Source organism: Coenobita brevimanus, chromosome 54, assembly GCF_032717465.1.
Source record: "Coenobita brevimanus isolate Jiangsu-jjx chromosome 54, ASM3271746v2, whole genome shotgun sequence".
NCBI classification, from domain to species: Eukaryota; Metazoa; Arthropoda; class Malacostraca; order Decapoda; family Coenobitidae; genus Coenobita; species Coenobita brevimanus.
In genome coordinates this window covers 37,818,713-37,833,168 of record NC_137007.1, presented here as the reverse complement: position 1 = coordinate 37,833,168, position 14,456 = coordinate 37,818,713, and the positions used below count along the sequence as shown (strand labels likewise).

At 42.2% G+C, this 14,456-nt stretch overlaps 1 protein-coding gene across 1 annotated transcript in view; it reads left to right on the top strand.

Annotated features, from left to right (window-relative positions):
* The window catches only part of LOC145401104 (cubilin-like), an 87,122-nt gene that overhangs the window by 49,368 nt on the left and 23,298 nt on the right, over window positions 1–14,456 (top strand). Inside the window, exons 41-53 of the mRNA XM_080273476.1 lie at window positions 2,652–2,791; window positions 3,566–3,627; window positions 5,005–5,208; window positions 5,762–5,920; window positions 6,571–6,755; window positions 7,427–7,564; window positions 8,270–8,466; window positions 9,309–9,493; window positions 9,977–10,195; window positions 11,008–11,154; window positions 11,895–12,100; window positions 13,057–13,113; window positions 14,257–14,368. Coding sequence (XP_080129602.1) covers window positions 2,652–2,791; window positions 3,566–3,627; window positions 5,005–5,208; window positions 5,762–5,920; window positions 6,571–6,755; window positions 7,427–7,564; window positions 8,270–8,466; window positions 9,309–9,493; window positions 9,977–10,195; window positions 11,008–11,154; window positions 11,895–12,100; window positions 13,057–13,113; window positions 14,257–14,368 — 2,011 coding nt within the window. The remainder of the gene's footprint in view (window positions 1–2,651; window positions 2,792–3,565; window positions 3,628–5,004; window positions 5,209–5,761; window positions 5,921–6,570; window positions 6,756–7,426; window positions 7,565–8,269; window positions 8,467–9,308; window positions 9,494–9,976; window positions 10,196–11,007; window positions 11,155–11,894; window positions 12,101–13,056; window positions 13,114–14,256; window positions 14,369–14,456) is intronic.

Genomic DNA, 14,456 nt, shown 5'->3' with positions numbered 1-14,456 from the left:
GTGTGTGTGTGTGTGTGTGTGTGTGTGTGTGTGTGTGTGTGTGTGTGTGTGTGTGTGTGTGTGTGTGTGTGTGTGTGTGTGTGTGTGTGTGTGTGTGTGTGTGTGTGTGTGTGTGTGTGTGTGTGTGTGTGTGTGTGTGTGTGTGTGTGTGTGTGTGTGTGTGTGTGTGTGTGTGTGTGTGTGTGTGTGTGTGTGTGTGTGTGTGTGTGTGTGTGTGTGTGTGTGTGTGTGTGTGTGTGTGTGTGTGTGTGTGTGTGTGTGTGTGTGTGTGTGTGTGTGTGTGTGTGTGTGTGTGTGTGTGTGTGTGTGTGTGTGTGTGTGTGTGTGTGTGTGTGTGTGTGTGTGTGTGTGTGTGTGTGTGTGTGTGTGTGTGTGTGTGTGTGTGTGTGTGTGTGTGTGTGTGTGTGTGTGTGTGTGTGTGTGTGTGTGTGTGTGTGTGTGTGTGTGTGTGTGTGTGTGTGTGTGTGTGTGTGTGTGTGTGTGTGTGTGTGTGTGTGTGTGTGTGTGTGTGTGTGTGTGTGTGTGTGTGTGTGTGTGTGTGTGTGTGTGTGTGTGTGTGTGTGTGTGTGTGTGTGTGTGTGTGTGTGTGTGTGTGTGTGTGTGTGTGTGTGTGTGTGTGTGTGTGTGTGTGTGTGTGTGTGTGTGTGTGTGTGTGTGTGTGTGTGTGTGTGTGTGTGTGTGTGTGTGTGTGTGTGTGTGTGTGTGTGTGTGTGTGTGTGTGTGTGTGTGTGTGTGTGTGTGTGTGTGTGTGTGTGTGTGTGTGTGTGTGTGTGTGTGTGTGTGTGTGTGTGTGTGTGTGTGTGTGTGTGTGTGTGTGTGTGTGTGTGTGTGTGTGTGTGTGTGTGTGTGTGTGTGTGTGTGTGTGTGTGTGTGTGTGTGTGTGTGTGTGTGTGTGTGTGTGTGTGTGTGTGTGTGTGTGTGTGTGTGTGTGTGTGTGTGTGTGTGTGTGTGTGTGTGTGTGTGTGTGTGTGTGTGTGTGTGTGTGTGTGTGTGTGTGTGTGTGTGTGTGTGTGTGTGTGTGTGTGTGTGTGTGTGTGTGTGTGTGTGTGTGTGTGTGTGTGTGTGTGTGTGTGTGTGTGTGTGTGTGTGTGTGTGTGTGTGTGTGTGTGTGTGTGTGTGTGTGTGTGTGTGTGTGTGTGTGTGTGTGTGTGTGTGTGTGTGTGTGTGTGTGTGTGTGTGTGTGTGTGTGTGTGTGTGTGTGTGTGTGTGTGTGTGTGTGTGTGTGTGTGTGTGTGTGTGTGTGTGTGTGTGTGTGTGTGTGTGTGTGTGTGTGTGTGTGTGTGTGTGTGTGTGTGTGTGTGTGTGTGTGTGTGTGTGTGTGTGTGTGTGTGTGTGTGTGTGTGTGTGTGTGTGTGTGTGTGTGTGTGTGTGTGTGTGTGTGTGTGTGTGTGTGTGTGTGTGTGTGTGTGTGTGTGTGTGTGTGTGTGTGTGTGTGTGTGTGTGTGTGTGTGTGTGTGTGTGTGTGTGTGTGTGTGTGTGTGTGTGTGTGTGTGTGTGTGTGTGTGTGTGTGTGTGTGTGTGTGTGTGTGTGTGTGTGTGTGTGTGTGTGTGTGTGTGTGTGTGTGTGTGTGTGTGTGTGTGTGTGTGTGTGTGTGTGTGTGTGTGTGTGTGTGTGTGTGTGTGTGTGTGTGTGTGTGTGTGTGTGTGTGTGTGTGTGTGTGTGTGTGTGTGTGTGTGTGTGTGTGTGTGTGTGTGTGTGTGTGTGTGTGTGTGTGTGTGTGTGTGTGTGTGTGTGTGTGTGTGTGTGTGTGTGTGTGTGTGTGTGTGTGTGTGTGTGTGTGTGTGTGTGTGTGTGTGTGTGTGTGTGTGTGTTCACAAAGTAACTAAAACACTTTTTATTCCATTTTATCCAAACTTCAGTTTAGACAAAACACTGTGGAAGAGTTTAGGGTATGGTAGGAATGAAGCTATTCGATTTTGGAGTTGATTAGTCAAAAATCAAGGTCACATGGCAAGGTCAAATTCGACCTGTGTGTTTGTACATATTAATAAAATAACTCAAGTACTTTTTTATTCGATTTTAACAATATTTGTCGGAATGTCTAAGAGGCCGGCACAGAGTAAACCTTCTGTTACTGAAAACAATAGCTCAAAAGCCAAGATCATAGGGCATGATCAACTTGGACAGTTTTTTTATTCGATTTAAACCAAACTTTGTGGAATGGTTGAGGACAAAGGAAGAATAAAATCATTTAATTTTGAGAACAGTCAATTGAAGACCAAGGCCACAAGTAACGGTTAAATGCCAAGTCCCAAAGCAATGTCAACTTAAAAATTTTTCATCTGATATAAACTAAACTTCATAGAAGAGTTCGCGCTAATGTGACGGTGCTGATATTTGCTTATGAGAACACTCAAACTTCTAGGTCACAGGAAAAGGTCATAGGTCAAGGTAACCGGGGAAAATAATCTCAAACAGCCTTGATCTGAACTGAACGAAAGTTGGTAGAAGGGTTCACGATTAGACAAGAAAAGACGTCGATCTTTTTTTAGAGTAACCGTCAAAGGTCAAGGTCACAGAAAAATATTCGGTCATTAGACCAGTTGGTGTTCACGGGTATTCCAGTCTCTATATTTTTTCTGTTTAAGTTTTAAGTCATGCATTACTTACCTTGCTTTAATATTATTCATCCACTTATTTATTTTTGCAGTTCTACAACGGGTGGTCGATAAACTACAGTCCTGTGTTGGGCACGTTTTGTGGCCACGGTACCCCATCCGAGCCACTGGTGTCCACTCGCCGTTTGGTCACAGTCAAGTTCACAGCCAACTCTGTCCACAAGGGGTCCAGGTTCTGTATTCGCAACTATTCTTCAGCTGAACCCTTTAACTAACCACGTTCCCAGTTGACCCAGGTTTTGAATTAATAAATTTCCTTAAGATGAACCATTTAATGAGCCATGTCCACAATGGATCCAGGCTGTGCGTTCAAATATTCTCTTAACTTCCTTGCAATCAGGTACACAGCCAACCACGCTCATAAACACTGTATTTAAAGCCTTTCACGTCAAGTTCACAAAAAAACACACCCACAAGGATTTCAGATTCCGTATCTGAAAGCTTTCCTGAGCTTAGCCCACTGGAGAATATGAATAAAGTGTTAGATGGAGGAGCTTCAGGGGCCCTCGGTTAAAGCCCCTGGTATGGCGTGGTATGGAAGTGTGATTGTGTGTGATGCGGTGAGAGGGTGGTATGATGTGTTGTGCTGTATGGATTGGTGTGGGCTAGCTTCTTAAAAGTCGCTAGAATCTACGGGAGGGATGAATCTTGCTGTCGAAAACTGTTAGGGACTGACGGACATACAAGGCCACTCCCTGAGATGCTCCCCAAGGAAGGATGATACGAAGATGAATCCTAAGGTGGGAAAAAAGGGCAGATGATAAGGATTAAAGTAACCAGGATATTGATGATGATGATAATGATGATGATGATGGCTGGGAAGAAAAGGAGGATGGTAATGATGAACATGATCTGTAATAAAAATAATCCAGGATGATGATAAAGATGATGATGTTGATAATGTTGATAATGATGATGAAATTGTTCATGATGAATGCCCCTACAGATTCCGTTTCCGATTTGAGGCCGTGGATACGAGAGGAAGTCCGGGTATTACACAACGTACAGGTAAGGCTTAGAAACGTATATTTGTTTATCACATTGTCTGTCTATCTATCTATCTGTCTGTCTATCTATTGTCTGTCTGTCTGTATATCTACCCATCTGTCTATTTGTCTGTTTGTACTGTATATGTCTGCCTATCATCTGTCCGTTTATCTGTCTGTCAATCCATCTGTCTGTCTACTCATCTATCTGTCTATCTATCAGACTACCTACCTACCTACCTATCTGTTTGTCTGTCTACCTATCTGTTTATATTTATCTCCATCTCTCTACTTATCTATCTATCTATCTATCTGTCTATCTATCTATATACTGTATGTATCTATCTACCGTCTATCTACTTATCTATCTATCTACCTGTCTCTGTCTGTCTCTCTAGTTGTTTATTTATCTTTGACATCTATATATCGGTCTGGCTATCTGTCTATCTAAGTTTCTTTCTCTTTTTTTTTTTTCTCTCTCGCTTCGCCTTTGTCAGTAAATATTCACTATTTTTCCACATTCGAGATAAGTACGACTTATAATTCACTTCTACTCCCAGACATTTCTAAGTTCAGGACTGGCAGACCCGTAATTTCATATCTAATCTTCTTGCTAGAATCATGGCTGCATTCCTTAAATTCATTTCTATTTTCACTGGTACTGATCCTTATAGATATAATCCCAGTCATATACCAACAACTGCAGCTTCAACGTGACTCTAAACTCCTTCTTAATCCCCTTAAGCTCATTCTGAATCTTCTTGAAAATATCCCTAGGCTTATTCCTCACCGATTAACCCATCACTTCATTTGTTATCCTCCTGTTTATGGAGTTAAGCCACTTTATCTCCCTATTTCCGGACCACAAGGTGACTATAAGTAGCACTGTTGCCCCTGTCAGGACGTTTAATGCCTCAAGTCACTCGTAAACACTCGTATTTCTTTAACTTAGTCTATCGTATTTGTAGATTCAAGATTTCTGTATCCCTCGAATTCGTCCTGGACCTTCCATTTTTTCTAAATTTGTGTTGTATAAATTCTTAAATTCGCTCTTAATCCTCCCTGTTTCCAGACTTATCATGAAGCCCCCTAAAGAACTCCTAGATTAATTATTGATTAAACTCACTCCTAGTCTTCCATAATGCCAAATTAACCCTCTTTATGAATCCTTTAATTAAGTGCTTTTTTTTTTTTTTCCCATAAACGCTTAAACTCATTGCCAATATTTCACAAATCCAGATTAACCTTCTTTTAAGATTATTTGGTTAAAATATGATTATCTTGTATAAACACTTTAACTCATTCCCAATCCTCTACAGTTCCAGATTAACCCCTGTTTATTAACTTTTTTTTCCCTGTAGAATAGCTTAAACTAACTTACATCTCTGCACATTCCCAGACTCTGCCAACAACTGCAGCTACGAGGTAACTCTGAACAGCACGGGCACCATGCTCTCGAGCCCAGGCTACCCCACCGCAGGACACAACGTGGACTGTGAGTGGGTGATCCAGTCTCCCCCACACGAGAGAGTTAGCATGCATGTGTGGTTCGAAATGGAGGAGTCATCGACATGTGCATTCGATTACCTGGAGGTTTATGATGGTGAGTGGTGATCTACACGGCGGTTCACTCAGGCTTTGACAGAAGTGAGTCCCACTCGTGTAGTTTTCGGTTTTCCGCCAACTAGGAAATTTCCAAACACAGTAACTCCGTAACTATGGTGAGCTGAGCCAATATAGTTCACGGGTGTGTCGTAATATATCCAGGATGATTATGTGCGGTATGTTTGAAGTTATCTGGCAGTGGTCACTAATTTAGTCATATTGCCACAACATAGAGCCTGTTTGGCAACCTCTCCCCCCCCCCCTCCGTCCATGAGATTTTAATTTTTGTAGATTTAACTACCCACACATTTAATTTATTGCCTTTTAATGTTTATCTTCTTTTGTTCCATTAATTTATTACGCTTATGTCTGACTTTATATATATATATATATATATATATATATATATATATATATATATATATATATATATATATATATATATATATATATATATATATATATATATATATATTACACTTATGTCTATGATCGTCTTACTTTACCATATCATATTATTATACTGTATAGCGGCTGATTTTTTTCTGCAGGAGTTGGTGGGACGAGAAACTGGAATAGAACCCACAAACTGTGTAGGCGTGATCAGAGAACAAGAGAGAGAATAATATCCAGTGGGAGGTTCTTCAAGCTCCACTTCGTCACGGACAGTTCAGTTACGAGTCGAGGCTTCATGGCGCACCTTCTCCCAGGTGATTGAAAATTTCATTTGGCAACGCTTCCTTTTTTGTTACATAGAAATGCTTTAGTCCTGATATCTTTCACACTTCCTTCACCCCAGTGGACACTGCATCACACCAGACTTACCGCATACTTTCATTCTACACACTTTCGCTCATAGTTGCCTTCCTGTACTAAATCATCCGAATTCTCTAACTCCATAGTTTCATTTCACAGTGCCTGACTCATGGTATCACGTCACAGTGCCTCTCCCCATAGCTCTTCATTTTGTTTTGTCTCACTCCATAGTTTTTTCGTAGTTTCTCATTCCACACTTTCACATCACATTTGCTACTTCATTTACTGCCACACTTAATTGCTTCCCTTTACTGTTTCACTTCACATTGCTGCATTGCATAGTTTCACCTCACTTTGCCTTACACTATAGTTTCAGCCCACATTGTCCCACTCAACGCATTATTACTTCTCATTTCCCACAACTTTACTTCCATCAGTACATTACCCATTCTTCCTCTCACTTCATCGCTCATTCTATATTTTCCTCACTCAATTCTCACAGGAAACAGGGCTAGGAGGGCACTGACGATGATGAATGAGATGATGAGATAAAGTGACGATGACCTAAACTTAAACCGTAATGTCAACTTCCACTCTCTGGCAGTGTGCGGCGGAATCATGGAAGGCTCGGAGGGTGTAATCCAGACTCCCAACTACCCCGAAGACTATGCTTTTAATCAGAACTGCCTCTGGACCATCCGTGTGGGGATCGGACGAACAATAAAGCTAGAGTTTGATACCTTCCGGATAGCCAACTCGACGCCAGCATGTGGAGGAGACTATCTGACGGTGTGTGGCTAGATTAGGTTTGGGAGGCTTGATAAGCTGGATTAAGTTAGGTTAGCTTAAGTTAGGTTTGGTTAGGTTAGATTAAGTGTCTATCTACCCTTCCACTTATCTAATTTCCCTACCTATTTAAAAGTCAAACTACCTTCATTGTTTTCCTACTTCCATTTTCTGCCTAACTAGATTCTTATATTTATTTTGAGTTACATTTATTATCAGTTTTGTCCACACTGCTAATTGTCTTTCACTTATTAATCTACATTCACTACCTTTTACTTATCTGACTGCCTGCACTATCTACCTATTGTCTGTAGCCATCTATACTCACTGTGAATCGGCATTTACAGTTTACCACTGTTCACACTGCTCTCGGTTTGATCACTGTCGCATCTGACTTATTCTCCTTATCTGTCCAGCTAACTCTCTACATTCTCTGCCTACCTGCAATCACTCAGCATATTCAACCCTTTTAGTCTCAGCCCCGCCATCTGCTTACCTGTTTTTATCCTCTACCCATCTACAGTCACTGTCTGCACTCCCTAACAATGAACAGGCACTCTTTCCACATTCGCTAACAATCAGCAACCACTCAGTCTTCATTCCCTACCTACCCATTGACCTGCTTTCCTAATTCTATGCCTGTCTGCCTATCCATCTACCCTCCCTCTCTCCAGATACGTAACGGAGGGAGCACATCTTCACCTTTCCTGGGCTCTGGAAAATACTGCGGACAAGTCTCCCCTGGCCAACTGGAAAGCTCGTCCAACCAGCTCCTCCTCAACTTTGTGTCCGATGGCAGCGAGGCCGAGAAGGTAATTGGAAAATACTCTATTCACTTTAACGCGGCGTAATATTACCATCTCTCCATCTTGGATGCAGAGATACAGAAAGAGCTTATCACTGTAATGTGATGACAGTCTAGAAGTGCTATGGAAAGAAAATAAAAGCCTTAATATTGTTGTTACTACTGAGCTACAGAAAATATGCAATCCATTCAAACGGCCCTCCTAGTCCAGCCTAATGGCTATATCCGTTCATTTCAGCAGCCCTGCCTATCCAAGTCAGAGGTTCCAACCCTTCCAGCAGCTCTCTGATATGACCCAGAGTCTCAGCCCATCCACGTATCCCCAAATTCTTACTTGTTTCAGAGACTTAACCCAACCGTCCGTCCCATCGTCTTCTTCCATTCATTCCAGCTGTCCTTCCAAGCATTGTAAAGGCTCCAGTTATTCTAGCAACCCTTCCATTCCATTCCATTCCATTCCAGAAAAGTCATCCTTTCCAGTGCCTCTACCAATTCACTTCATCAAAATCATGTACTGGAGCTGGAGAAGGAACTAATGTACTCAGACAGATCCGTTGCCAGGCTATACAAACATCCCTCAGCTCCTTCCCTCTCCACAGACAAGAGGATGGTGGACTGCGGGGTAAGAACTGGTGGAACCTGCAGTCCACCGAGTTCACTTTCAGATGAGCCTAGGGTCACAACAACAGCAACAGCAGCCTATCTGTTTCAGGGGTTCAAGTTACGTTACTACGAACAAGCAGACGCCTGCGGGGGCTCTCATGTCCTGACGGAGGAGCTGAACGAAATTACCCTGGAATCACCCAACCCGCCCCAGCCCTATACTGAATGTGCCTGGACCGTTATGGCGCCCCCGGAGAAGAGCATTTCTCTACACTTCGTCGGGCATTTCGAGTTTCCAGGCAGCTTGTGAGTTAGAGAGCTTGGCCTGTATTCTCGTCCCGTAAGAAAGTTCCCTAGCACCTCATCCTTAGTTATTTATTTTTGGATATGACTAGTTAATAATCTTTTTTCCGTTATCTATGCAGAGAATGGCGATATTGGAGAGATTTAAGTAACACAGAAGAGAACAGTAAGGTATAAAAAAATAAAATGCTTTGGAAAAGGTGTCTGGGGGCTTTAATCAACAAGAATACCGGCCTTTGTGAGAATAAATAAATGGGTAAATGCTATGGGGAGAGATAGTTGGTGAGCTCAGATGTGTGAATAATGTATGTACAGCGAGTGTGTGAGTTTCAGAGCTGTGAGATGAATAATTTGAGAGCTTGTGAAGTTAAATGGATGAGTTAATAACGCGTGAAGAATTCGCTGATAAAAATGAATGACTGAAAGATGTATACGTAAACCTTGTGTGTCTAAATAACTGAGTCATATATGAAGAGCCGGTTGGTAATAATGAATGAGTGATGTGTATATTTAAAGATCCTGTGTGAGTCTCCAAACCAGCTCCAGCCCCATACTGAGAATTGCTGGACCGTGCATAATAAGCAAGTGCATCTGAACTTTGTGTTGTATAGGCTTTGTTATGAATGAGAGAGTCTGTCTATGGCATTAAATTAAGCTCGACAGGGTGTGAACATGGGAAGTTACATGAATGGTATATCACTGCACCTATTTACGAGTCTGGTACTGAGTGGAACTAAACTAAAGTCAAGAGAGTTTGTAGACGCACGCGATACTTCTCAACCTCCGCAAGCTCCAGCAAAATATAAGATTCAGAAGGTTAAGCATATTCCTCTACTTCTCCTCAGTGGCTCATGCGATCAGTCCTTCGTTGAGGTGAGAGATGGAGGCACCATAGTGTCTCCCTTGCTGGGCAAGTTCTGCGGCACCACACTGCCAGACACCCAGCACACCACAGGGGACTTTATCTACGTCAGGTACTACAATAATGGGACCAGCCACCATGCAGGCTTCAAGGCCAAGGCTAATATAGGTATGAAATGGTTTAGTTTTAGTGTGATCTCTCTCTCTCTCTCTCTCTCTCTCTCTCTCTCTCTCTCTCTCTCTCTCTCTCTCTCTCTGTATATATATATATATATATATATATATATATATATATATATATATATATATATATATATATATATATATATATATATATATACTGTATATGTATATTAACTAAACGAGAGTTTTTAGTCAAAGACTGTTTCTTTCAAAAGGAGTGTTGTGTGTTAGTTTTCGAACGGAATCGTTACTCTGCTGCATTTTCTCTGACTTCGACTTCATTTACGATGTTACATGTAAATCATCTTCCTTTATACACTGCGGAGGCACCAATAACTCTTGAGGAAGAAGCACTTTTCTTCTCGTAGATATAGCCATAGATATTAGCCATCTTCTCGTTCTTCCTTCCTCAGAGATAAGCTGAAATATACAATAAGCCTTCTCTTTTTTTCTCTCCATTTTTTTTCAGACACCTGCGGGGGCACATATAATGCTTGGGCAGGAGGCATTCTCACCACACCGAACTACCCGACACCTTACGCTTCCGATCTCAACTGCACCTGGAGGATTATGGCACCCCTGGGTCACTACGTCTCCCTTCACTTCCTCGACATGGACCTCTACAGCGTGGGGAACAACTGTACTAATCCGAGGGGCCGTCTGCAGATTAGAGACAAAAATGCAACGGGTAGGCCATGATATTATTTTGCTCTGTTTAGTCATCTGTCCGTTACTTGCCTTTGTGTAACTGGCAGTTTTTGGCTTTACTGTTTTCTTTCTCAGTCTAATTGTTTGTTTGTGGCCCTGTCTTCGCTCTTTTTACTATCCATATGCCATTCCGCCGCCCACATATTTGTGACAAGAAAGTTACGGGTAAGCTTTGATTTTATTAGTTCTATTCAGCCATCTGTCTGTGTACTTGTCTCTGTTTTGTGTTGTTAGACAGTATAGCAGATATAGAAACTTATGGGTCGCCTGCTTTTCAGACACAAGAATACAACAAGTAAACTAGTGCTTTACCGCTTCATATCAAATCATTTGCCATCAAGCTTCCTCTAAAGAAACTCCAGAACTTGGTTGGGCATAGTACAACTGATGTTTACTCGGGACTTGGACTTAACAAAGTACCAGTACTAGTTATTGCTTCCCAACAGATGTTTAAAATTGTTGGGAGAATGAAGTAGCTGATGTGTAATATGATTTATTTTAGAGGGTGAGTTTCGACAAGTACTTTCACTCTACAGTATTTACTTTTGATTAAATTTCCTGCCCTGCCAACTCAGCTGAACAATAAGTGTGTGAGGGAGGGGTGGAATTGAAGGTAAAGTTAGCATACATGTTTTCCCTCGCACTGCGATGCCCATCACTTTATCATCCAGGTCAGTGTGTGCTAAAGTGTTAAATATCTTCATTTTACTTCTCAACTCCCTTATTTCGTACGTCATATCACAGTATAAACCTCTTCATCGCTAACTCACGAGCTAAATTTGATTCTTGCAGGTGAGGTATTGACCACGCTATGCAGCCCTCAGGAGAACCTCCCACCTATCGACACTCCCTCCAACATCGCTTACATCACCTTCAAGGCCGGACCCAACACCTTCAGGCGCCATGGCTTCCGGATCCAGTACAATATGAGCCTGGAAGGTGAGTGAGTGAGTGGTCGAGGATTGGATGGGATGATAGAACACAGATACATGGCATGTAAATATCAATAATTATATAAACACACACACACATCCCTTCAGTCCGATGACAAACGATATATATTTTTTTTTACATAGTAACAGTAGTAGCGAAAGGGTTTGTCGAATCTGTTACCATTTCCCACCTGATGGAAAATTTCAAAATTGAATAAAATCGTTTGCAGATGGCAAGAATAAAACAGAAAACACGTCATTGAGGTGAAGATGTAAAAGCTCACGCTGATCGTTTTGGCAGATAACTGTGATCCTTGCATCATGCCCCGGCCAACGCCAGACGACTGTGTTCAGATTTGGGAAACTCCCAGCCGCTAGAATGGTAACCCCTTAAATCCGGATGAAGTCGGTTGTGATTTCCTCTTCCTGCTACTAAATCATTATATTTATCTCGGGAATGACTTTTGAAACTGAAGAAGTTTTAATGGCAATATCTAGATCCCAGGTCATGTAGTGTACCCTAAACTGAATAAAATCGTCCTGACGCGGCAAGCGAAAAAAAAGAGAAAAAAATTTAAGTTCGAAGAGAGTATCCTAAGCTGAATAAAATCGTAATGACATGACAAAGGAAAAAAAACGAAAAAATCATAAGTTCCAAGAGTGTACCCTGTGCTGAATAAAATCTTCAGGATATGGCAAGGGGAAAAAGAGTGACAATCATAACTTACTGTATGATTACTTTCTCAGTCTGTGGCGGGGAGGTCGGAGGCGTGGAAGGGTTCATCCAGTCCCCGGGCTATCCACACGGCTACGCGGCTGAGAGGAGTTGCATCTGGATCATCAGGGGCCCCACAGGCAGGAGGGTCAGGCTGGATATTGTGGACCTGGATCTACCTCCTCAGACCACATCCTTCATGGGCATGAACTTCGACGCATGTGTTGACGCTTTGATGGTACGGCTGAGGCCAATGTACACGATTTGTGATCATATGATAAAGATCCATAACCACTTCTATACTCTTTCTACTCTACCTTAGCCTAGAATTGCCATCTGTCCCTTTTGAATGCTGAGTTTTAGCAACAGATTAACACCAGACTACGATGCTAGCCACGAAAAGGTGCTGGGGAAAGGATATACAGCTGCAGTATTGTCTTTTTCTGCCAATGACCTATGTGAAATATGCTGCAAAAGGAAGAAGATTTGGCCCAAATTAAGGTGAAAAGAGTATAGCTTAGTTGATGGCCAGCTTTAATCAGACTGGAGGATAAATTAGACTTGTGACCAAGGATACTCATTCCTACACAGTAAATAATGCAAAGTGATTTTCATGGAACCACAACTGAGTATTCAAGTTGTTAAAGTAGTCCAGTTCCATCAGGCGAAAACACACCGACAATAACTGTCAGAAGTTAATGAGATTTGGTTGTTGTGGACCTATATCAGTCTGTCCAGTTCACCGCCATCATGAGCAGACACTACGACTGATATGTTGAGGCTTTGCTGGTACGGTTGAGATCGATAATAATAGTTTACATTTTTACCATTTTGAAACTTCAACATTATAGCCACGAATTTAGCCTTTGACTTAATACAGAGGAATAGTATTATAAGTCATCATTTATCGAGGGACTACAGTACTTTTACCTTAACTTGGCCAAAAATCGTCATTTCTCCATCTTAATTACTGACTTAAGGTAACAGAAGATTAACTCTATAATATGATGCTAGTCACGAAGAATTGCTGTCGTAAGGATGTAGAGCCGTAGTATAGTCCTTTCTGCCACTGTGCTACGGGATATGAGCTGCAAAAGAAAGAAAAGCTGGGCCAAGTTAATGTAAAAGAACTATTGTGTATAAGTATGTAATTGCATTCTAAAGATTAAGCTGTTATTATTTTGACTTCCGCAGGTAAAGAACGGAGACAACAAAGATGACCCAACCATTGAATACCTCTGTGGCAGAGAGGTGGGTGTCGCAGAGAGAGAGAGAGAGAGAGAGAGAGAGAGAGAGAATTTAATCTTAAATACAGTAATTCATTTTCAAAGTATGTACAATTGCCCGTTTTACACTTTTACTGCTTTATTCATCTAAATATGCTTCTCAACCACTTTTTTCTTTGATGTATGTTGATTTGTTTGCTTTTATTTATATGCGTTTTTTCTCAACTAAGATTCCTGGAGAAACATATGACACTGAACTCATCTTCACGGTCCACATACAAAATACCAAGAGACGGTGCACCTCCTGACTCAACGTATTTAGGGTATTTACAGAGACAGACTTTGAACCATAAAATAGAAGAACTCTCCCAACTCTACAAACAGTATATCAGATTAGTAATGTCGTATGCCCCCAGCATGGGCTCCCATCCTATCTACCACCCACTACAGCAACATGCATACCTTTCAGAACAATCCTTCATGCATCATTACTTGCTGCACCAAACTCACTCCCACAGTCCACTTACACTTTGAAGCTAAAGTCCTCCCTGATAGAGAATATCTTGATATGAAAAACACACAGGTATACGTGGCAGTCCGTGCCAATGCACAATACTCCTGTTATTATATGAAGAACTCACATAACACAACTAAACGCACAAAACAATCACCACACAGAGACCCCCGTCAACAATATCCCAAATCCAGACATTCCACCATTAGTAATGAAGAAATACCTACATTCACATTCCACGGGCAAGGCAGCGCAGCATCTCATTTTGAATACTATGTTACAAGCATCCCTCCCGACATCCATCCATCAGAGGTATCCTGAAATAGAGCCAACCGAGTTCACCTTGCTAGGTGTTACCAAGCCCTCTCAGTTACCAGCTTACATCTGGGTTAGGTGGTATCACAGACGACACGTGCCTCGCATGTAGAATGGGCCAACCACACTACATAAGGTATATGCTGGAGCACTGTAGGCTTCAGTACTACTTATGCCACACTAAGATGCAGACACAGTACCAAAGATGTAGGGAACCTATGGGATGACCATAATGGGGCACTTGCTTACATGCGGTCGACTGGTCTTCTTGGCTAGAAATACTAGAATTAACCAACAACAACAACAACAACAATAACACCCACTTCTAACTACTTTCAGACAACTGCAGCCATGAACTCCAGCATGAATACGATGTGGGTAATGTTTAGGACAAGTGGTCATAGCAACGCAAGAGGGTTCAAGGCCAGGTGGACCACTGAGGAACTCCAGGGTGAGAGAGAGAGAGAGAGAGAGAGAGAACATTGTTATCTAGCAAGCTTTCTGTCAGCCTGTCCATTTATTCGTTTCATTGTTCCTAC